This window comes from Pteropus medius, unplaced genomic scaffold (assembly GCF_902729225.1).
Source record: "Pteropus medius unplaced genomic scaffold, Ma_sr-lr_union100, whole genome shotgun sequence".
Lineage (NCBI taxonomy): Eukaryota > Metazoa > Chordata > Mammalia > Chiroptera > Pteropodidae > Pteropus > Pteropus medius.
In genome coordinates, this window is record NW_024349801.1 from 213,063 (window position 1) to 235,675 (window position 22,613).

The 22,613-nt window shown below is 51.6% G+C and overlaps 1 protein-coding gene across 1 annotated transcript; it reads right to left on the bottom strand.

Moving 5' to 3' along the window:
- Positions 1-1,772: 1,772 nt before the first annotated feature.
- GPI (glucose-6-phosphate isomerase) lies at positions 1,773-22,012 on the bottom strand. The gene is made up of 18 exons (XM_039888566.1): positions 21,806-22,012; positions 20,674-20,764; positions 20,287-20,355; positions 18,798-18,917; positions 14,916-14,999; positions 14,636-14,782; positions 13,780-13,851; positions 13,273-13,317; positions 11,863-11,916; positions 5,935-5,995; positions 5,512-5,555; positions 5,248-5,400; positions 4,096-4,225; positions 3,888-3,964; positions 2,741-2,869; positions 2,445-2,520; positions 2,295-2,361; positions 1,773-2,186 (listed from the first exon to the last, which is right to left on the bottom strand). Exons 1-18 carry the CDS (start codon positions 21,925-21,927, stop codon positions 2,051-2,053), a joined length of 1,677 nt encoding a protein of 558 aa, XP_039744500.1. The 5' UTR covers positions 21,928-22,012; the 3' UTR covers positions 1,773-2,050.
- Between the last annotated feature and the right edge of the window lie 601 nt (positions 22,013-22,613).

A 22,613-nucleotide genomic window follows, 5' to 3' on the forward strand; every position in this document is an offset into this window, starting at 1 on the left:
TTGTGATGGTTAATTTCACATGTTAACTGAGCTAAGGGATGCCCAGATAGCTGGTAAAATATCATTTCTGGGATCGTCTGTGAGGGTGTTTCCAGAAGAGAACAGCATTTGAATCAGACTGTGTACAAAAGATCACCCTCACCAGTGTGGCTCGGCATGATTCAATTTATTGAGGGCTGGAACAGAACAAAAAGGTGGAAGAAGGGTGAATTTTTTTTCCCTTCTCAAGCTGGGACACCCATCTTCTACTGCCCTCGGACATTTGAGCTCCTGGTTCTCTGGCCTTCAGACTTCAGGGTTTACATCAGCAGCTCCCCCAGTTTGTAGGCTTTCAGACTCAGACTACACGCCTGGCTTCCCTGGTTCTCCAGCTTGCAGACAATATATTATGGAACTTCTCAGCCTCCATAATCACATGAGCCAATTCCCATAATAAATCTCCGCTTAAATATATACATTTCCTATTTGTTCTGTTTTTCTGGAAACTCTTAATATACTGTGCAAGACTTGCAACAACAGGCAGCCAAGGAACAAGTAGAAGCTAAAAGTGATGATAGTGGCAGTGATGAGGGGCAGGAGAACAAGCCAGGGGCCAAGAGACGTGTGGCCAATTGCAACATGCCAGTTCCTCCTGCATAAGATAAGACATGATTCTTGGCATCTGGCCTAGACCACGGTGGTCCCACTGCTAAGAGATCCTTCATGGGAATCCAGGTTAGCCTGAGAGGGTCTGCTACATTGAATTTTCCCTGGTCTGCAGACTTTTTTGTGCTTGCTCTTTTGTAATAGAGGAAGTGGCTCTGATGGGAAAAGGCCTTCACTTTTTATCAGTGACATTAAGAACGAAGTTGGGTCAGCAGTGGCCTAAACAGAGCTCGACCATCAAAGAACATCTTTCTATCATCTCTACAAAGGTGGGGAGAGAAGTGGGCATTCACTCTTGGAATAAAAAAAGAAGCCCACTTCACCAATAGAAAGATGAGAAGTGCTGACAGTTTCTAAGCATTGTTTTAAGTGGATGTTTGCATCTGTGTGGTCACTTTCTAGGAGTCGGGTATTTCTCACTTTGAGCCTTTGTGAGTACAGTTTGCCTTCTCCTTAAGGAAGTCATTTGACCAAGCCAGAGGACAACTCAGAAGTGGGTGGCCCAGGAAAGGATGGGGTGAAGGAAGCAGGGCTGAGGGCAGCAGGTTCCCCATCTGAATTCTGTATCCTGATCTAGGGCAAAGGTCCTGAAAGCTCAGCCCCTAACCTGCTCATTAATTCTGCCCATCGACTCTCTAAACAAAATTCCTTTTCTGTTTAATTGGCCAGAAATATTACTTAATATTTCGAATAAAAGATCTATATCTTGAATAGAAGACAAAAGGGTAGTTTGTTCAAAAATCCTTTTATCAATGTCTACCTTATAACAGGAAAGAATTACCTGGCCAGAAGGGTAGTCACCCTTGATCTGGGCCAGGAATTCACCCAAAACAGATATAAACTCAATGAGGTTTTTAAAACCATCCAGTGAACAAAAGTATACAATTCCTCCAAAGAGGTGAGAAATGGAAGAAGATAGAGAAAGGGTTTGATTACAGAGGCCAAATTGCCCTTGTGACTTTAATTGTGCCCCACCCCACCTATGTTCTTCTCATGGGACCATCCTCCATGATGCACCTGCTGTCCACTTACAGCCAAGCCTCCATCAAGGCGCATCACTCCTCCTACGGGTTTTCTAACTCTTGCATAGAGGACCATCTCAGGAAACAAGAAGCTGAGCTCACAACCACCTTTGTAGCATCTTTATTTTTCTACCTGGTATATGAACAATGTGAACATGGGTCAGAAAAATCAGCTGCACTGAAACACTTCAGCTAATTGTAAGACAGAAGGGCATGGACATGAAGGGGATGAGGGTGGTAATTCCAGACAGCTTTCCCCAAAGGGCTTGTGGTCTAGATAGCCCAAGACCAGAAGGTGCTCTAGGCAGGACAGTGCAATGCAGACTCTGGCGAGGAGGGACAAAGATAGTCACGACAGGGACTGCGGTCAGCCCAACAAGAGTTTACTGGCTTATGGCCTCACGCTCCTGTTTAATGAAGCTGATCAGCCCATTGGTAGAAGAATCATGAGAAGTCACTGGGCTGCTGCCATCAAGCTCAGGCTCAATTTTCTTAGCCAGCTGCTTTCCGAGCTCCACTCTGCAAGGAAAAGGAGAAAGAATGGTAGGAGGATGGTTCCAGTGTTGTTAGTGAAATCCACAAGCCAACCTGCAGGTATTCCCACCCTTCCCTCAGTCAGCAACTCACCCCCATTGATCAAAGCTGTTGATGTCCCAGATGATGCCCTGAACGAAGATCTTGTGCTCATACATGGCTGCAGAGGTGGCAGATGGTGCACGTTAGGGCCCCACCAGACCAGTACAAGCTACGCAAGCCAGGACCTTCCCACTCACTCACCAATCAAGGCTCCGAGAATGAATGGTGTAAGCTTGGTGAACACGATAGAGTTGCTTGGACGATTTCCTTCAAAGACCTTCAGAAAACACCCAAGAATGTCCCCCAGTTAGTTGTGACCCCTAAATCCTCAGAAAGGAAGCACACTGTGCCCCAGGGTTTGGAATATGTAGGTCTGTGAGAACAGCCCCTCCAATTGTGTAGGACAAGCCAGGCACACCATGAGCCCCTGCCTTGGCGCCACAGCTTTATCCTCCCAACTCCATTACGTCACCCAAAGCCCATTTCAGAAGTGCTACCTTGTGCGGCAACAGCTTCTCAAAGTCTTCCGGACTCTTGCCCGCAGCCTGGAGCTCCTTTCGGGCCTCTTCTGACGACTTCCCCTTCATGAGGGCCTCGGTCTGGGCCAAGAAGTTGGCCAGGAGGATCTGACAAGAAAGACATCCAGTTACGCTTGGAAGTACTATCTGAGCTTCAGGCAGAAGGACAAAACTCCCCGTCTTGGTTAGTTCCAACCTGAGCCAGACTGCTGGCCTCCACTCTAGAGCTCAGTTGGAGCGAAGGGGGACAGCAGAGCACATCTGATGACATTGGAAAGTAAGTAACAATGATAACTACCTTTTAAGGAATGTGCACTAAGAACTTTACTGACATCTATTAAGATCCTAGGGCAGGAGGGGAGGCATCATTTCTCTCTTCTAGTTGAAGTTCAGTTTCCTCAAGTCAACAGCACTGACTTGAGAAGTATGGAAAAGAATTCAAACCCAGGTCTCTGAGTCCAAAGCGGGTGCCCATAGCAACCCATGCTACTTCGCACACCTGAGATAAGGTGTGATCAATCCTCATCGAGGACTTTGTCTGGATAGGAGTTGGATGGTTTTTCTGTTTGCTGCTGTGGTAAGCGAGATCTTGGCTCAGTGATCTTTGCCCCCTTCTATTATGTCTGTGTATGTTACATTACATGGCAAAAGGGATTTTACAGATGGAATTAAGGTTACAGACCTGAAGGTCAGGAGATTGTGCAGGTGGGCCCAATGTTATCACATGGGCTCTTAAAAGTAGAGGAGGAAATCAGAGAGATGATACAGAAGAGGCAGGAGAGAATGGAAGGTTGAGAGGGACTCAACCCACCATCGCTGATTCTGAGATGGAGGGGACCATGAGCCAGGGTGGCTTCTAGAAGCTGAGAATAAACCCCAGCTGACAGCCAGCAAGGAAACTAGACCTTGGTCCCAACCTGAGCAGAGATCCAGCAGAACCTGCTGGACTTTAGGCCCGCAGAAACGAAGATAATAAATGGGTGTTGTTTTAAGCCATTAAGTTTACAGTAATTTGTTATAGCAGGAATAGAAACCTAATCTGCCAAACAACGCATCAGGTTTTAAGAGGTCTGGGTATAATGTGAACCTAAGAAAGTGTGAGGAGGGTCTGGACAGGGGTTCTTACCTTGTGATGCAAACCATTCCTTATAGGGTGCTGAGTCTGGACTGGGATTAGGAAGTCACAGGGTATCATCTTGGTGCCTGTGAAGAACACTATGGTCACCCAGGCGTCTACCCCAGCCCATAGCCACCATACGGCCTAATAAGAAGTCTCTGCTGGTGGGCCCTCTCCCTCCCCAGCAGTACCCGTGCCCAGGCCAGATGGACCGTACCTTGGTGGATGAGCTGGTAGAACGCATGCTGGCCATTGGTCCCTGGCTCCCCCCACACAATGGGCCCTGTCTGGTGGTTCACACGGGTGCCGGACTTGGTGATGTACTTCCCATTGGACTCCATGTCACCCTGGAATGGGGTTGGAAACACAGCCCTCTATCTGCAAGTCTTGCTTCTATGCCCAAATCCTGCCTGGGGGGCATCAGGCATACCTGCCCTGTCCTGGCCCTGTGAGATGTCCATAGGCATGACCCTTTTACCTCCCCTCACCTGTAAGGACACAGGCTCACGAGCTTTCTAGCTTCAATCACTCTGCAGGAAGGACCCATGACCAGGAGAAGGTGGGTATGAAGGTCCCAGAAGGACCTCCTTAAGAGTAGAAATTGGCCACAAAATCTTCAACTCATTTCTTAAGAGAGAAGCCGGATGGCATCCAGAGTGGACAGCCTTTGAGGGCTGTCACCTCAACTAGATGTTGGGCCTTGGGGCACATTTGCCCTTCCTTCGACCACAGGATTCACCTCCAGGTGTTGGTGAAAATCTGTCATCCTGCCCAAAGGCTGCAGGGTAAAGACTGGGTTTGTGCTAAACAAAAGCAGGGACGGATATGCAAGTGCTGCCCAGAGCAGAATCTGGACGAGGAGGAGGGGCTCTGGGGGCACCGGAAATTCCAGGGGTGGGCAGAGAGCTGTGCGTAGCCCAAAGAGGCACTACAGACTAGGTGTGAACTTGCTTTTCTGGAGGGACAAAGCAAGGGACACTGACTATGAACTTGCTTTCCTGGCAGTATACAAGCCATAGGAGTCCCAACCTGTGGCCCATCCCTATTGCAGGCACACAGAGTGACGTTCAAAGAAGAAATGACCCAGCTGAGAAACATGCCCTGAGCCAAGCCAGGGCCTGACTGGCCAGAGGACCATGATAACTAGTCAAATTCCCACGGTAGTCAAACTCAGCTGACGCTCTGCTTGAATAGACTCTGGATGCAAAGATTCACTGTGAGATGAGGAGCAGAGGTGGGCCTCGGTTATGCCCAAGGATAATGGGGAAAGGGCCCCTGGAGGGGCAGGAACCTGGGCACCTGGACTTGCAGGGCTCCCAGGTCCTCCACAGGCCCCATTGACCCCAAGGCCTGGCCTGGCATCTGGTACCTGCTGGAAATAGGCAGCAAAGCGGTGCATGTACTGGTCATAGGGCAGCATGGCGTGCGTCTCACACCCAAAGCAGTTGATGTACCAGATACCCAGCAAAGCCAGTAGGACGGGGGCATTCTTCTCCAGGGGCGTCGTGCGGAAGTGCTGGTCCTGAAATGAGAACAGGGTGAGCAGCTGCTAGGGAGGGAGAGAGGGAAGGAGCTGGACTAACCACACATCTCTGGCCAGCACTTGTCAGAGAACACAAACCTCAGCACTTACCATCCAATGAGCCCCCGAGAGCAGCTGCTCGAAGTTGTCAAATCCTGCAACACAAAAGCAGCATCAACATAAATGGTCATGCCCTATGCCCTTCTGGAACCAGGGAAAAGCTAGATGTAGAGCCAGAAATAGGACCTGGGAGGACTGGGGCCTGCAGAAAGCCTCTCTAATGAGTTAGCTCTACGTGCAAAAGTGGATCTAACTCGGCCTCACATGGGAAACAAACAGGACTGCAGTTGTGAAGGGTAAAGAGAAAGGCCAACCTGTAAGCCCCAAAGAAAAGGCAGGCCTTCCCTCCTGACCTAAAAAAAATGTTCCAGCCAAGGGCAAAGAGGCCTGTGGTGACAGGAAGGGACTCAGGGACGAGACCCTTTCCCAATTGTAGACCTTCACCATTGTCTCCCAAAACAGAAGTACACTCACCCACGTGCAGGGCAATAGAGAGTCCAATGGCTGACCACAGCGAGTAGCGTCCTCCTACCCACTAAGAGAGATAGGAAAAGGTGCTGAGGAAAAGTTGGCACACCCTCCCCTCTCCCTCCTGCCACAAAACTTGCCCATTGAAAGCAATGCTGTTCCACAGGTGCAGCTCAGAGGGCCTGGGTCCAACCCACCTCTGAGAAGCAAGACAGTAGGCCAGGTGCTGGCAACTCTTTGGGGTGACCAACAGGGCAGACTATAACAGAGTCGCAAGACAACCAGAGGCTTTACCATGGCTGGTCCTGTCTCCTCAAACACCAGAAGACCCAGTGCTTCATACTGTGCCAGGTCCAGCCTTCTCAGACACTGACAGTCCCAGCGCCTCATACCTATGCCCGGCCTCCTCAGACACTGACGGACCCAGTAGCTCACACCTGTGTCAAATCTGGCTTCCTCAGATGTCAACAGACCCGGCGCCACATACCTATGCCAGGCCTAGCCTCCTCAGACAGCAAGAGCTAGCACCTCATACCTGTGCCAAATCCCATTTCCTCAACACATCAACAGACCCAGTGTCTCATACCTGTGTACAGCCTCTTTGAACACTGACAGATCCAGCATCTCATATCTGTGCCATGCCCTCCTCAGACTTACAGGTCCAGCACCTCATACCTGTGCCCGCGCACACTTCCTTGAACAATGAAAGACCCATATCTCCTACCTGGCCTTAGCCCCGTCTCCTCCAATACTGACAGACCCAATGCCTCATATCTGGTCCTGGCCTTGGCCCTTCTGACACTGTCAGATCCAGCACCTCATATCTGGGCCCATTCCCGACCCCTCAGGCTGTACTGACTGACCCAGTACCTCATACTTCTGCCTAGCCCACCTACTGGGACACTGACCGGTCCAGTGGCTCATACCTGGGCTTCACTGATCTTCTAAGCCTCAGCCCCAAGACACACTAAGGCCTCTCATTCACACTGTGCCTTTTCATGCCACATTGCAGATTCTACTTTGTATCATCAGAAACCTCAGAACTCCATTCAAATCTTCCTAAATATTTATGGAGCACCTACCACGTTCTTATTCTTAGCACAGGCAATGGAAACAGTTCATGGGAGAGAAAGAGGTACATGAAACAATCATGCCAATAAATGTGAAAAAGAGATATAAGAACTTGGGAGAAAAGAAATATGGTACTGAAACCAATTATAAAAGAAACCTGAGGTGTGCTTGAGCCTAGATTTGAAGAATGAGTAGGTATTGCCCCGGGAAGCACCAAGGGAGGAGAAGCACCATAGCAGCCAGAACAGCACATCCAAAGGTCCTGTGGCAAGAGCAGCCTTTCTCAATAGTAAGAGAATTAATGCCCACGGAAAATGCTTTGAATGACTTAACTTCTCAATTCTCCCAAGGATACTCCAAGGCTAGTACCCTTCTAGATGCAAAAGAGAGATGCTAATTCATTACATTCAATGGATGCCTTGGGGCAATAGGGCTTAATTCTCTACTGGAAGCCCATTGAGACATGCTTCCCAGGAGGAAACAGCACAATCTGGAAGCCAGAGGAAGGAGTGAGGGTAGAAGGTGAGAGGCAAGGCTGGAGAATCAAAAAGTCGGTGAGGTGAGAATGGAAGCAGGAAACAAATTAGGTCATCCAGAGACTGATGTTACCCTGGGGAGTGCAGAGGACTGATTCGGGAGGTTCAAACAGGATGAATTGGGAGATGGGAGAACTATGTGTGGCCCAGAGGTCTCTGGTAATGAGATGAATGTGGGGCCCTTCACCTGGAAAGAGTCCGGGTTTAGGGGAACCTTACCTGACGGGCACCGTCCCATCAGCCACACCATGCCTGATGCAGGCTCTCAGATCTCACCTAACAGACTCAATTCTAGAAAGTGGACTGAGCAGACAGCCGGCCCTCAGACCAACAGATTCCAGCCTTCTCACCTTAGCTCGGGCCGGGTCATCAGACTTCACATTTCTGGAGAGCCCAGCAATGCCAGCGTCTGACTTGAGCCTCTGAAACCGCAACCCGCAGACACAGGTCTCTAGACCTTACCTGTACCTACAGTGGGCCTCTCAGTCCGCACCTCACAGATGTAGCTCCTTGATCAGTTCAACATTCTGGGCCTCACCTGCCCATGTGCTCAGACCTCACTTTATCTAACCAGGTATAATCCTTTCTCCTCACCTGGGAAACTCAGACCCTATGGCAACCAGGGCCCAACATTACGGACCATATCGGACTAGTTGTACATTCTCAGTCCTCTGCAAAACCCCAAGCTCTGCCCATCACACCTGACCAGGTGGTGACCTGGCTCACAGCATTCTCTCCGTCCTACCCAATCCTAAGGACTCTCAAGACTGCCCCAGGCAGACCCACGTACACAAACTATGATGACTGTCTTTCCCATAACAGGAGCCCACACTACTCACTTAACCATGCCTGAACCTACCACTGAAGTTCTCATCTATGTCCAACCCACCTTCTCAGGCCTCGCCAGCCACACCAATTATGCATTCCTGGGCTAGGGCTTGCCCACTCATTTCACCTAACAAGTTCAGGGATGCAAATTTGTGCCTGAACTCAGGTGGCAAGAACTCGCTTAAGATGTTTATACACCTTTGTCCATGTGACTCTGGATCCATGGACTCACTGACAAAGCCAGCATTGAGCATGGGTACAACAGCTTCCCCTGGGAGGCCAGCCCTGTCTGTGTCCTACTTCAATACCTTGCACTGCAGGGTTATACACCCGACAGAGACAGGAGTCAGACAGCTCAGCTAATGGACCGGGCTTTGCATCTGACTGCATCTGACCCTCACATCTCAACCTAGAGACCCAGGTCCACCTCCCTGAGCCCAAACCAGACTCCTCACACCTTCCTGAGAGATCCAGTTCTATCTCTATGGGCCTGAACTCGGCTCCCAGGCCTAACCTGAGAGACCCAAGTCTATATCCTATATCTGACTTGGCTCTTAGATCCAACACTAATAACTCCTGCTTAACCTGGGCACCACCACCTCACTGAAGAGTTGCAGAACTCAGCAGATGCGAACATCTCTGCATACCTGTGCTCCACAGATGCCACCTGAGAGATGTGGTTCTACCCCTCTGTGATTAACTCATGTGTTTCAGGTCTAACCTCTAAGACCTGGGTCAACACACCTGAACCAGAACCATGTTCCAAGGACTTTACTTGCAAGATCCAGGTATACATACTTCTGGCTACAAGGTTCTTCCTTGAGAGCCACATCTACCTATTTGTGTCTAACTTAGGCCCCCAAACCTCCTATGAGCCCCACAGTGTTCTGCCTACTTAAAGAAGACGCCAGTGCTGTGGGCCTGACCTGGAGGCCGCTCTACCCACCCAGGCTATACCTTGGTTCTTCAGGCCTCATCATAAAAACCTGGGATACATATCTTCACCTGAACCCAACACCTGAAAGAGCCAATTCTACCTACCTGTGTTCAACCCTAACTCCTTAAGCCTCATAAGACACTACACTTGGCAGGTGGGCTTTGCCTACCTGCCTCTGCCTCTGACTTTTCAAACTCCACTTGGTGGGCCAGTTCTAAATACCTGTAAATTGATCCTGGGTTCCCAGACTGCACCTGATAAGCCAACCTCTACCTAGGTATGCATAACCCTGGCTCCTTACACTGTACCGGGTGGACCAGTTCTACCTACCTAGCTCTTCAGCCATACCTGGAAGGTCATCTCTGCTTACCTGTGTTTGCGCTTGATCCTAAGACAGCACCTGGCAGGTCAGCTCTGCCTACCTGTGCTTGACTTTGGCTCCTCTGAACACAACTGGTGAGCCAGCTCTACCTACCTCTATATGACTCTGCCTCCTTATACTATACTGAGTGGGCCTGCTCTGCCTACCTGTGCTGGGACCAGCTTGGCTCCTCCAGACCACATCTGGTCAGGACAGTTCTACCTACCTGTGCTTGACCCCTGGGTTGTTCAATATTTGTGGAGCCAGCTCTGCCTACCTGTATGCTTGACCCTGGCTCATAGATACAACTGGTTGGCCAGCTCTACCTACCTGTACATAACTTTGGATCCTTACACTGTACCTAGGGTCAAGCACAGGTTGGCAGTGCTGCCCCACCAGGTAAGGTCTGAAGAACAAGGTCAGCTCTGCCTACCTATTTGACCTTGGCTCCTCAGACCACACTTGTGGGACAGTTCTACCTACCTGTGCTTGACCCTGGATGCTCAGATTATTCCTAGCAGGCTACCTCTGCCTACCTGTGCTTGACCTTGGGTCCTCAGATAGCACCTGGCAGGCCAACTCTATAAACCTACAGATGACATTGACTCCTTACATTGCAGCTGATGGGTCGACTTTGCCTAGCTGTGCTTTTACCTTAGATCCTCAGACACGCCTGGCAGGCCAGCTCTGCCTACCTGTGCTTGACCTTGGCTCTTCAGAGCACATCTGGTATGACAGTTCTACCTACCTGTGCCTGACCCTGGGTCCTCAGACAGCATCTGGTAGACCAACTCTGCCTACCTGTGCTTGACCTTGGTTCCTTTGACCATACTGGGTAGGCCAGCTCTACCTACCTGTATATGACTCTGGCTCCTTATACGGTACCTAGTGGGCAGTTCTGCCTACTTGTGCTTGACCCTGGCTCCTCAGACCACACCTGATAAGCCAGCTCTATTCATCGGTACATGACCCTGGCTCCTTATATTGCACCGTGGGCCAGCTCTGCGGGCAGCTACGGGCAATGAAAACCCCAAATGGAACACAACCCTGCTCTGCAGGGCTCCCTGGCTAGCAGGCGCACCCACACATCCCTGACCACCACCACCTGCTCAGGCTCCGATTCCAGGGAAGTGGTAGATGTCCCCCTCCTTATCAGGCAGGCAGCATCTGTAAGAAGCTGCACAGTCTTTCTTGACCGGGGTTCCTCATCTGAGCCACTGGATGCTGAAAATGATTTGAGTGACTCTTCTCAATTCTTCCAAAGATGGTCTACAACTAGTCCCATTCTAGAAAGAAGTTAACTCATTACACACAACAGATGCCTTAGGGCGTTAGGGCTTAATTCTCTCCCAGCCTCCAAGGCCTTTACAGTTTTCAGAGGTTACATCTGTGGATGCTGCCACCATGCAAAGAGCTTCCAGTCTAAAGGTCTGGAAATAGCCCCAATGAGACCAGGCCCTCCCTGGTCTGCCTGCCACTGTCACATGTTACAGCCACGCCCACTGCATTCACAGTACCCACACCACACCCTGCACTGCATCCCTGCATCCCAAGCCTGCATTCCGCAGCCGGAGCCCGTCTCACACCACTGCTGCACTCAGGCAAGCTGCAAGGAGAGCTCCTGCCCATCGCTTGGCACCAGCTGCGGCTCTAGAGTCCATGTGACCACCTGTCGCTAGAGTGGCCAGTCAAGGTTTGTTCTTCAGGCAGCTTAGCATGGCCCCACCCAGGACCCAGGCCTGGTACCTCCTCTGCCACCCACCAGCTGCTCCTGCAGTTCCTTTCCAGGCCTGTCCAGTCATACCTCCTGCCTCATCCTGGCCCTTTGGCCTTTCCAGATTATGGCTGTAGTTCCAAAGAAAGGTCATCACTGAGAATAACTCACAACCTCAGCTTAGTGAGCTGGGTAGGGGCAGCTCCGGTTACCCCACAGTGGGTGCTCCCGGCAGGTATCCAGCAGAGTATCGCCTTGGCCCTGCAAGCTTGGCCTGCCCTCAGTGGAAGTGGAGCCCTTATCTCAACTGAGCTGCTCTTGCCCCACAAGCCTCTCTGAGGGCCTCTCAGCTTTTCTCAAAGCCAGGCATGTAGCAGGTGCTCAATAAACATTGACCTGCCCTCATAGCCCCTCACCTGTGGCTCAACAGTCATGACTTAGCAAAGGACACATAATTCACCCCACACAAGGAAGTGCCTTTACTTACATCCCAGAATTCGAACATGTTTTGAGGGTCAATTCCAAAGTCCTTCACTTTGCTCTAGAAAAGGCAAAGGGAGAGGGAAAGAAGAAAGTATGTATTAGCTGGACGGGAACAGGAGCTCCAGGGTGCAAGAAGTCATGCCGTCTGAGCTGTGGGAGCACCCCTACCTTCCGCAGGGCCCCAGATGTGGCAGGGCTAGACCAGCCTATGAGCCCGAGGCAGGGACCGAGAGCTGTCCACCCTCAGAGTCAGACACCAAGCTAGCTCACATCTAGCACAGCAGTAGCCTGGCACCTGCAAAGCCTTTCTGCTGAAGGGGCTGCACACCCAAGGTGAGGACCTGGCCCACCCAGGGCGAGGATGGCTCACACAGTGAGCCTGGTCTCATTGGGGCTATTTCCTCTGGCAAGGCCCACCTTCTGGGCCTGTCAGGGTACCATAGACCAATTCCCCAGGATATCTGGGAAACTGAATCTAGCGCTGGAACCCAAGCCTAGGCAGGGGCCACTTCTCAAGTCAGGCACCACACAGCCAGGACACCTGCCAGCCGTTCCAAAATCTGGAATGGCTTCACCTTAGGAAGCCTTCAGGGGATGACCGATCCTATTGCTCAGGTGTTCCAGTCCCCCAGGCAAACAAGGTCAGCAACCCCTTACCTTGTCCCCACAGGAAAGAAACCCTACTAATCAGTCTGAGCTCTGCCTGCAAGGACCAGACAGTGGTACTGTGGTTAGCCAGCCTTACGATGTCCCCCTACCCCTGCCATCTCCCAGGATGGGCAGGTCTGCACTGGAGGAGGGAAGTGGTGGAAGGGGTGGGAGGGAGCAGTCAGGAAGACCTGACACAGCCCAGCACAAAGCCTACCACACGGCAAGTGCTCACAAGGTTTGCCATGGCTGACACTCCTGAATCAGAGCTCCACCCAGCCCTGCTGCCCATCCCCCACCCCGACCGTACCTTGCACAACCTCAGGCTAGGCAGATGACCCGAATTCTAATCCCAGCAATCACTGGGCAAAAGTCATATCCCTTCGTTGGAGCCAACATCCTTATGTGAGAAATGGGATGCAGCCCCACCCCTGGTCAGCAAATCTCACTTGGGGAGAAGCCGGTGGCAGGGTGGCAGAGGCCAAGGGAGGTCCTGTGTGTTGGGTGTTCAGGGCTGGGAGATGGAAGGGACTGACATGATTTCACTCACTGCAGGCTCCTCGCGGAAGCCGCAGATTCGATGGGAGAATGCAGAGAAGACGAGGAGGGTGTGCAGCTCACATCCCTCATGGGCAACCAACCCTCCTATCCCTTCAGCCAAGTGAAGACCCTGTAACCTGTGAACCACATCTTCTCACATACATTCTGAAAGGCTATGACCTCATGAGGCCTGGGAGATGGTCTGGGGACCCACGTGGGTGCTTACCGTGTTGGTAGACAGGGCAACGAAGTGCTTCGCAACTGCGGCAGGCTACAAGAGACAGAGCCAAGTTATACCAAGCTCATCCTGGGGGGCCACCCAAGGGCAGTGACCCTCCCACCTGTAGAGAAACCAAGGTCCTGGGTGTGACCAACTGTTCCCAGTCCTTGGTTCTGAGGCTGCTGGAGGAGCCCCACATCAAGGTAGAGAGGACAATGGGGCCAGAGACCAGCCAGCCCATCCTACCTCACCAGCATACAAGGCCAGGATTGGCCATTTTTATAAAGGTGTGGTCAGGGCCCTCAGCCAGTTCAAGGAGGTTCTGCCACGTTTGGTGTGTCTGGGGCTGGCAAAGCCAAGTAACCAGCAAAGCCAGGCACCAGAGAGGCTGCTGCCTGATATAGAAACAGGGCCACAGGGCCAGGCTTGGCTACTCAGGTAGGTGGGTAAGATTCCAGGGCCCACCCTGTGCTTCCTGGCCCACATCCTGCCCAAAGCCCACCCAGCACTCACGTTTCTGGATGCCAGGAGAAGCCACTCCTTTGCTGTCTCTGCATTTGTGATGGTCTCCTGGGTAGTGAAGGTCTGCAGAGAAAAGAGCAGTCAACCAGTCCCCAGCTCACAGTCCGTGAGGCCTCAGGCCAGGGTTTAGCAGCAGAGGCCATGTGGGTATCCAGTTGTCATAAGGAGCAGTACATGTGGCTCAGTGACAGTTACTTCACATAACCTCCACTCACATGTCCACAAAGCCACAATAAGGGGCTGTGTCTGGGGCAGGAAGGAGCCTGGAAGTAGCTGCGTCATCCTATGATGCCAGACTTCAGAACCAGATGGAGGATAACCCTACTGAGAGCCACACACACCCCATGCACCCCCCATCCCCACCATATGTCAAAGGCCAGAGTATCTTTCAGGAGAGAGGCTGCACCTCAGGATTCAGTCACAATTATTACTATTTGATGTGCATTAACATGAGTAAATAGAGCATAAATAGCAATAAACAAAACCCTCATATTATCTGAGCATAGCTCTGGGATCAGAAAGGAGCAGATACTAAGGACAGATCTCTAAGAAGTACGAGAACAGTCCTGGTCTGAGCATGGATCAATCAAAATGACTGAGTGTGGTCTGAAGACCGAGGTTCAAACTGACCGAGGTTCAAACAGTCCGGGCTTTCATTAGGTAAACAGTGTTTGTCCCCAGACAAGGAACAGTCTCACAGCAGCTGTGCTGATCCAATCCGCAAAGCATAGGTCACTCAGAAGTGATGAGGAGGGCTGCACACCCAGGGAAGCATTTACCTGCCCCGCAAAACCCCTACCCCAATACACACAGGGCTGGGGAGCCAGGCTGGGTCCGAGGCCCGTACCTTAGAGGCGATGATGAACAGGGAGGACTCGGGGTTCAGGCTGGCCAGGGTTTTGGCAATGTGGGTCCCATCAATGTTGGAGACAAACCAGACGCGGGGACCTCCTGAAGAGTACGGCTTAAGGGCTTCAGTCACCATGAGGGGTCCCTATGAAGAGACGTGGCATCAGAAGACAAGATCCAAGGCCCACGAGAGGTGGGGACAGCCAGGTCCTAGCGCTGGAGAAACTAAGGCCCTGGACGGGACCCCTCACTCCATCCCAAGGCCGTCCTCTCCTCACCAGGTCAGAGCCGCCGATGCCGATGTTGACGACATCTGTGATGGGTTTGCCCGAGTACCCCTTCCAGTCACCGCTTCGGACATGCTGGTAGAAAGCAGAAGACGTGATCAGCCCAGCCCCCTGAGGGTAAGCTGCTGCTCAAAATAGCATTTCTCCTGCACCCTTGCGTCTCAGTCCCAACTTTCAGGCCCTTGCAGGGGCCTACCGAGTGGCACGTCGACAGGTGGCAGATCCTGTCGTACATGCCACACGAGCCCTCAACTATTTCCTCATTAGCAAAGTGGGGTGACATCCCTACCTCATAGAAACATTGTTGGAATTTACAAAAGAAGGAAAACTCTCAGCAGAACCTAATACATCAGAGACCGAGAGATGTGAAATTCCAACTACTGTTGGTCTATGCTGGAAACAGGAATATCAGACATGCAGCCAACCTCCACACGGACCCCAGTGATTGTTGCTTCCTGGCAATCACACCCCGCTTTGGTTCCTCACGCTGAACAGGGCTGACCCGTGCACCCATCAGAATACCGTGAACGTGACGGAGCATGACTTCGGAAGCTGGGTCACAAAGACCTTCCAGCTTCTGCTTTGCTCTCTTCTATCACTCGCTTTTGCGGGAGCCACCTACTATGTCGTGAGGACACACAAACAGTCACATGAGGCCCACGTGGTGAGGAACTGAGGCCTTCTTCCAACGGCCGGTACCAATTCACCATCCACGAGTGGGAATCACCTTGGAAGATCCTCCAGAACCAGTCAAACCTTCAGATAAGTGCAGCCCTGCCCAACATCATGAATAAAACCTCAAGAGAAACCCCCAAACCATGACTGACCAATTAAACCACTCCTTAGAAACTATGTGAGATGGTAAATGTTTACTGCCGTTTTAAGCCAAATTTGGGTATAATTTGTTATCTAATGATAAATGACGAATGCAGATCTTGGTACCAGAAATCTCTATCAAAGCAGGGCATTGCCATAACAAAAAATGAAAATCTGCGGGCAAAAGCTAAAAGAATCTTAAGGAGAGAATTCGTGAAAGTCTGAAGAATTTGTGGGCATGACTTCTGTCTAATGGAGTGAAATCTCCCAATAAGCTTCCTAGGAAGCCCACGAAGTTAAGAAAACTGCACTGTCGAAAGCACCAGCAGCTTGGACTAAAGAAACAGCGATGGCACAAAGGGGAAGAAGCCTTTAGATATCCACGTTTCTCCAGGCAGTAGCGGGCTGAGAAAACACCGTGGTTACGAACAAGGGTACCTTTCATGAAAAAAGGATGAATGAAGGCAGAGCCAAAAGTCCTGAGGAATGATTCCCAGGCCTTGAGTGCTAGCTAACCAAGCAACTGACATGTGTCCTGCTGGATTTCAGAATTGCTTTGGACCAACTGCTCCTGTGTGCCTCCCATTCCCCCTCCCCTTTGAAAAGGAATTATCCCCTATCAGTTATCCTTTGCCTGTCTCACCACTGTAGGTTGGGTGTGTGAAGGGTAAATAACTTGTCTCTTTAATTCATGTTTCAGATTAAAAAGAACTGTGTTTGAGTTGTATTAAAGGAAATGCAGGTACGACCCTACCTGTACCTAATTGAGATGATGAGGTTCCAGACTTCTAAATGACACTGTGATGGGATATCCCCTTAGGAGGTGAGTGGGGTATTTTACACATGGAAGGAACATGATGAATCACTGGGAGGCAGAGGGCAGACTATGGTAGCAAATTTCCAAGATCGTTCCCAATGATCCTCACCTCCTGGCATTGCATTCACGTCCTTAGGTAGTCCCCTCCCACTCTAATCAGAGCTTACCCGTAAAACCAATAGGGTGTTACAGAAATCAGAGTATAATTTGTGATGCTGGCTCATAAAAGACCTTGAGACACTTTGTCTTTCTGTCTTCGATCATTCACTGAGGAAACCAGCTGCTTTGTCGTGAGGACACTCAGCCTGTGGGAAAGTCCACCCAGTAGGAACCAAAGGCTCCCAAAAGCCAGCGCTAATTACTAGTGAGCCACTTGGAAGCAGGTCCCACAGCTCCCAGTGAGCCTCCAAATGAGTGTAACCTTGGGCCAACATCTTGACTACACCCTTATGAGACCTGAGACAGAACCAGCCAACACGGACCCTTCAAATTCCTGATCCACAGAGATGTTGGTCATCGTTTTCAGTTGCTAAGTTTTTGAGTAATGTGAAGACTTGGCAACTTTTATTTTTGTTTTAAATAATAAAGTAATTAACTTATGGGAAATTCTCCATCAATACAGAAAGGAAATAAGTTGCCCATCTTCTCAACCCTCGATCTCACCATTAAAGTTTTATTATAATAAAACATCTCAGAGGCAAAAATGTGTATATCTTTAATATAACACGCACTCTTTATTTGACCAGATGGTGTTTTACGACGGACGCTGACTCTGTAACCTTTTCTGAACTTCCGAGTGTACCCTGAACAGCATGGCAGGTCAATATGATCGTTGCTCCCTAACCCCTAACGGTGCTCAGGACTGTAGTATACAACAATACACCGATTTTACTGATTAGTCCCTTCTGATAAATAAGCTCAGGCCGTTTTCAGTTTCCGTCACCACAACTAAGGTGGTGGCATCCTCACCCCATCATGCTGAATTTCTAAGAGCATGGCCATGGGGAGGCCTCTCCACCATGGAACTCCTGCCATTCAGCAACTTTTTAAACTATAAATTCTCCCTCAGTCTGAGTCAGGCATTGCAATGGCCAGCTGTAAGGGAGGGCCTTCTGGAGACAGCTCCTGGGAAGGCAGGGGCACCCTCTCCACACGGCACACCGAGCACACAGGGTTGATCGAACAGAGCCCCAGGCTTCTGAGGCATGTCCGCTCTGCCACTCACAGCAAGTGGCTGGAAATGCCCTTCCTCACACCAAGGTACCAACCACTGTTAAGGAACATCCAGAATCCAAAATCCCAGCAGGATCCCAAGCCTCCCTCACCTCAGGAAGTCCCACTCACTTGGCTGCCAGGGCAGAGCGGAGCACCTCCTGCCATTTCAGGTCTGAAAATGGCTCTTAGCCAAAGCAACCAGACTTTGACCAGTCATGCACGGGGGCCACTGCTCTCAGGGACAAGCCGACCAAAGCGTGGATGATCATTCCCAGAGCACTCTAGGCTTGATGCCATATGCTGCCCATTGCAGAATCACCCCCGGGATGAGACACTGAGGCAACGGCGGCTGACGTGGGAGAACCTCCAGCTGGTCTGAGGCTAAACCCCTGCACCCCACACGGGAAACGCTGTGCGCACTGACGCCTACACAGACACATCTCTTCCATATTTATAATTACAAATAAGCTAAGGAATAGGTAAAAAATGAACCCACATGTGTGTGTACGTGCAGGCATGTGTGTCTTTCAAAGAGGAGACAAGAGATGTATGTGTATGTTAGTACATGCACAGGAAGCCTCTGGAGTGGTTTGGGGGCGTGGTGAAGGAAATTTTGAAACATGTATTTTATCTAGTTCTAGACTAGGCGATAAGGGCATATGACTAAAGAGATTAGTAAAAGCAAGTGTCCCCCACTGTCCCATCCCTCAGGGGCCTCACTTTCCTTTTCAGATCTTGGCCATTGGCCAGACTGACACCATAAGCCCATAGGAGTCCATAGGAGTTCAGGAGGGAGGCTGCTCCACACTGCTGGTTGTGGGTTCCCTCAGAACAGGGTCAGGGAAATTCATGCCTTAGCACAGCCCCCAAGGGCCGGTAATCGCACAAACCGCCCCCACCTTAGGTTGCAGTGAGGGCTTGAGCCCTCTCCAAGGCGAGTGGAAGGGTGACCCATCAGGGCCCCCGAGACCCCAAATACATGCATATATATGGCTAAAGGCAAGTTCAGCCCAGTAGCGGCTTACCTGGCAGAAAGACTTCATCTTCTCCAGGACCCTACTGACCTCTGGCATCACATCTTTGCCATCCACCAGAATGGGTGTTTTTGACCTGTTCCGCAGGGCAACATGCAGCACTGCCCGATCCTGGGGACAAGAGTCAGAGTGAGAAGATCCCCACCCCAGGCCAGCCACACTCCTGGCTGGGCATAGTACAGTGTAGCCCTAAGAGTCAGCTCGATCCCTTATCCGCTGGACATGCAGGCCCTGAGATCTCTGTCAGTACCATGGTCTCATACTGAGAACCAACTATGTGCTTATGGAAGTAGGGGCTACCCCAGGCCCATGTGCTGCTCCCTTAAGTGCTGCAGATGGCTGCAAGGGCAGGAAGGGCGGACTAAGCTTAGGATAGGCCCCAAGGGCTCACAGGTGTTCAGGTTTTAAACCAGGGAAAGAGAAACAGTGAGCAAAGGTAGAGAGTGGTGACAACACAGGTCAGAGATAAATGGCTTCAGAGGACCAGGGCTCATTAAGCCTGAAGTAGTCTCATGTTCCTGATGAGAGTACATGGCGTTTGCTGGCATCTTTTGAAAAGTGCCCCCAGCACCTTGGATGCGGAGAAAAGCAGGCAACTCAAGTTTCCCTCACCAAGCAGCCCCATCACATCAACTGCCAGAAGAAAACTGGACCCTAAGTCCATGATAGGTGCCAGGCAGCTGGCCTCGTCATGTGAGAGCAACAGTCCCATCAAGCTAAAGCCAGCAGAGGAATCTTTGAGGGAAACAGGTCTAAAGATGCCAGGTGAGCAGGAAAGGGATGGTCTTGGGACTCCAACCCAGGGAGAGGCTCACTCAGGTAGAGGGCTTCGTGCAAGCCTGCACGACCCCACTCCTGTCCCACAGTCCAGGAAGCCCTCTTTGAGTGTATCCTCCCTCAGCCTAGCCCAGCAGTGCAAGACAGGTTGCGTTTGAATTCTGGCTCTCCCTTTACAGATATGGCATCTTGGATGTGTCTTGACTTCTGAGCCTCAGGTTCCTCATGTATAAAATGAGAATAACACCTGGATGCACCTCTCAGCGCTCAATGATTATTATGCCTCCAGACTTAATATTCCATAGCAATTCAGGAAAAGGGCCTCCAAGTCCTAGCCTTACTACTGCTTTTTAATGACTCCTACATTGAGGAGGCTGATCTTTTGCCATAAGATCCTTCTTTTCACTAATAAAACTTGTAGAAAAGCTAAATCAGAATTAAGTTATCCAAGCATGCCTTAAGAAGCCCTCTCCTCGTAGGCTTGAGACACCCGGAGCCATTCCATGCTCACCAGATCCAGAATGCCAGACTTAGGGAAGACATACTCTAAGGCCCTGCAACCTACTGGAGGAAATAAGCCTTCAGGCCTTTAGTGAAGCAAAAGTATTGCCTAAGAGGAGGGGTGAAGACATGATGAGGCTAACGGTCAGATGAACTCTAAAGGGAAGGAAGAGGCCCCAGAGAATCCACAGAGTCTGCTCACCTCAGTGAAGTTGATCTTCTCACCATTGAACATGCGTTCCCGTGCAGCCTCCACACCCCTGGACTTGGCCTAGGAAGAGAAGAAACCGAGGCCTGGTTCCACCACATTGGCCACGAAGACACCAAGTTCCCAACTGCAAGGCTTGGTGCAGCCTACAGGGGGCTGAAAATGGCTACAGCCTGACACCCTCCTCCACTGCCTGGGAAGGGTCTGCTCAGAACCTGAGCCAGTGCCAGGAGTTCAAAGCCCTGCACTGGCACACAGGCAGTCACTGAGGTCCACTGAGAGAAGGAAGTAAAGATGCTCAAGGACATGGGGGCTCCCAGGAACCCAGCTTGCCCACCACACTGTGGGTCACAGGTCAAGTGTCCCACAGCAGAATATTACCAGGTCCACCAACATCTGCATCACACCCTCTGTCACAAGGTTCTTGGAGTAATCCACCAGAATACGCCCATGGTTGGTGTTGAGTGTCAAGCTGCAGAAAGATGACAGAAGCCGTTGACCAGACCCCAGGTTCCCCCAGCCTGCTCCCTGACCAGAACTGCTTCTAGAAAGAACATCATCCTTGTGCCTCCACCGAAACAGGCCTCAGCTGCCAAGCACAGTGGTCGTGTCTGTCACCTGCCTGTCCACCAGGCTAACGCAGCAGCAACAACACAGTGAAAAGGGCCACCCTGTGAACTGAGATGCAGACCTTGGATGAGGAGCCATTCTTCCACTAAAACTGAGCTGGGGGATGGGAAGACAGAGAGCTGGATGCACTGCCCCTGCCCAGCCCAGGCAGTGACCACCCCCTTCCAGAGCTTCCACTCTGTGGAAGGACCCAGATGACAGGGCTGACCACCGGGGACTTCGAGTCTGGAGCCACAGACCTCCCCTCCCCAACTTACCTGCATCAGTGCCCCCAAAACATGCTCAGCCTATCTTCCTCCCCCTCCCAAACTTCCTCCAGCAGATTCCTTTCCATTTCCTGGTCCTTCACAGGTCTCCAGTCCTAGCCTCTTCAGCAGAAATCATGCCCCCACATCTCCACCTTTCCAGCAGGCTCCCTGCAAATCCCCTAGGCCTGCCCCCACCCTGACCGCACCCCGCAAGCAGTCCCAATCCCATTCTCGGCGGAGAGCGGATGGAAGGAGGCAATTCTTCTCCGCCTGCTACGTCAGTGAGGGTCCCTCCGTACAAGAGCGGAAAGAGTCCCTTCTCAAACCGTGAGAGCTGGACGGTGGGGGCGGGAGGAGGGTGAGGGAAACGTCCTCGTGAGGGGAAGCCGCGGAGGGGCCCACTTCTCATGACTAAGCAGCCCCGGCCCCAGGACCTCCGACGAGACCCGGGAACCCGCTTCAAGGAGACGTCAAGGACAAAGTGCGGCCTGGACCTCGATCCGTGGCTGGGGTTCCCCGGAGACTGTCGGCCTGCGCCCCGGCTCTCGTCCTGCACACCCTGAGCGGATGTGCTGCGGCTTCGCGCACCCTAATCCCGTCCCGCACGTACCGCCCGCCTCTGGCCCCGAGCGCACCTGAAGCGATTAAAACGTTCCTTGTCCGCTTCGAAAAGGCGGCGCAAGTTGAGGTCAGAGCCATGCTCGCGGTGCCATTCCTGCAGCTTCTGGAATTGTGGATTCTTGGTGAGCGCAGCCATGGCGAGAGCAGCAGGGTGCACAGGATGGGACGTGAGCCGAGGAGGAAGGAGGGCGGGCGGCGCGCGTCAAGCCCAAGCCTCCGGGCAGCCGTCTTTATGGCGCAGGCGCCCGGCCCCGCCCCGCCCCGCCCCGCCCCGCCCGGCCGGCCCCGCCCCCGAGATTCGGCCTGGCGATTTTGCCAGCAGCACAGCTCTGGCCCTTTGCTGCTCTCCCTGCAACAGGGCAGCCGGTTATGCTGCCGCTCTGCGACCTCTCCATGGAAGTGAGTAGGGAACAGAGGCCGAGCTCCCCATGCCCTAGTCTGCTTCATTCGTTCGTTCATTCGTTCGTTCAGCTCAACTGTTACCAACACCTTCCATGTTACCGGTAGCATTCCAAGTGCTATGGGGACCTGACAAGTAAAGAACATGGCATGTCAGAAGCTGGTGTTACTGAGAAAAGGAAAGCTGGAAAGGGTCTTGGGAATGGGGGTTGCAACCTTGAATAGAATGGTCAAGGGAAAACTCACTAATGAGGTGACATTTGAGCAAAAGCCTAAAGAAGGTGAGGAAGTGAGCCAATGGGATATCTAGGGGAAAGTGTTTGGGCAAAGGGAAGAGCAACGGCTGCGAAATTTCCCAAGAGCAACATGCTTCGATGTTTCAGAAGCAGAAAGAGGCGACTTGTGTGGAGCGGAGCGAAGGAG

Excerpts from the sequence above, each read along its gene's own strand:
- GPI (XM_039888566.1), bottom strand. The coding sequence starts at position 21,927 with ATGGCTGCGCTCACCAAGAATCCACAATTCCAGAAGCTGCAGGAATGG. Across the intron at positions 5,401-5,511 it reads TCTCGGGGGCTCATTGGATG|GACCAGCACTTCCGCACGAC; the intron begins GTAAGTGCTGAG and ends TTCTCATTTCAG. Across the intron at positions 2,362-2,444 it reads CATTCTCGGAGCCTTGATTG|CCATGTATGAGCACAAGATC; the intron begins GTGAGTGAGTGG and ends CCACCTCTGCAG.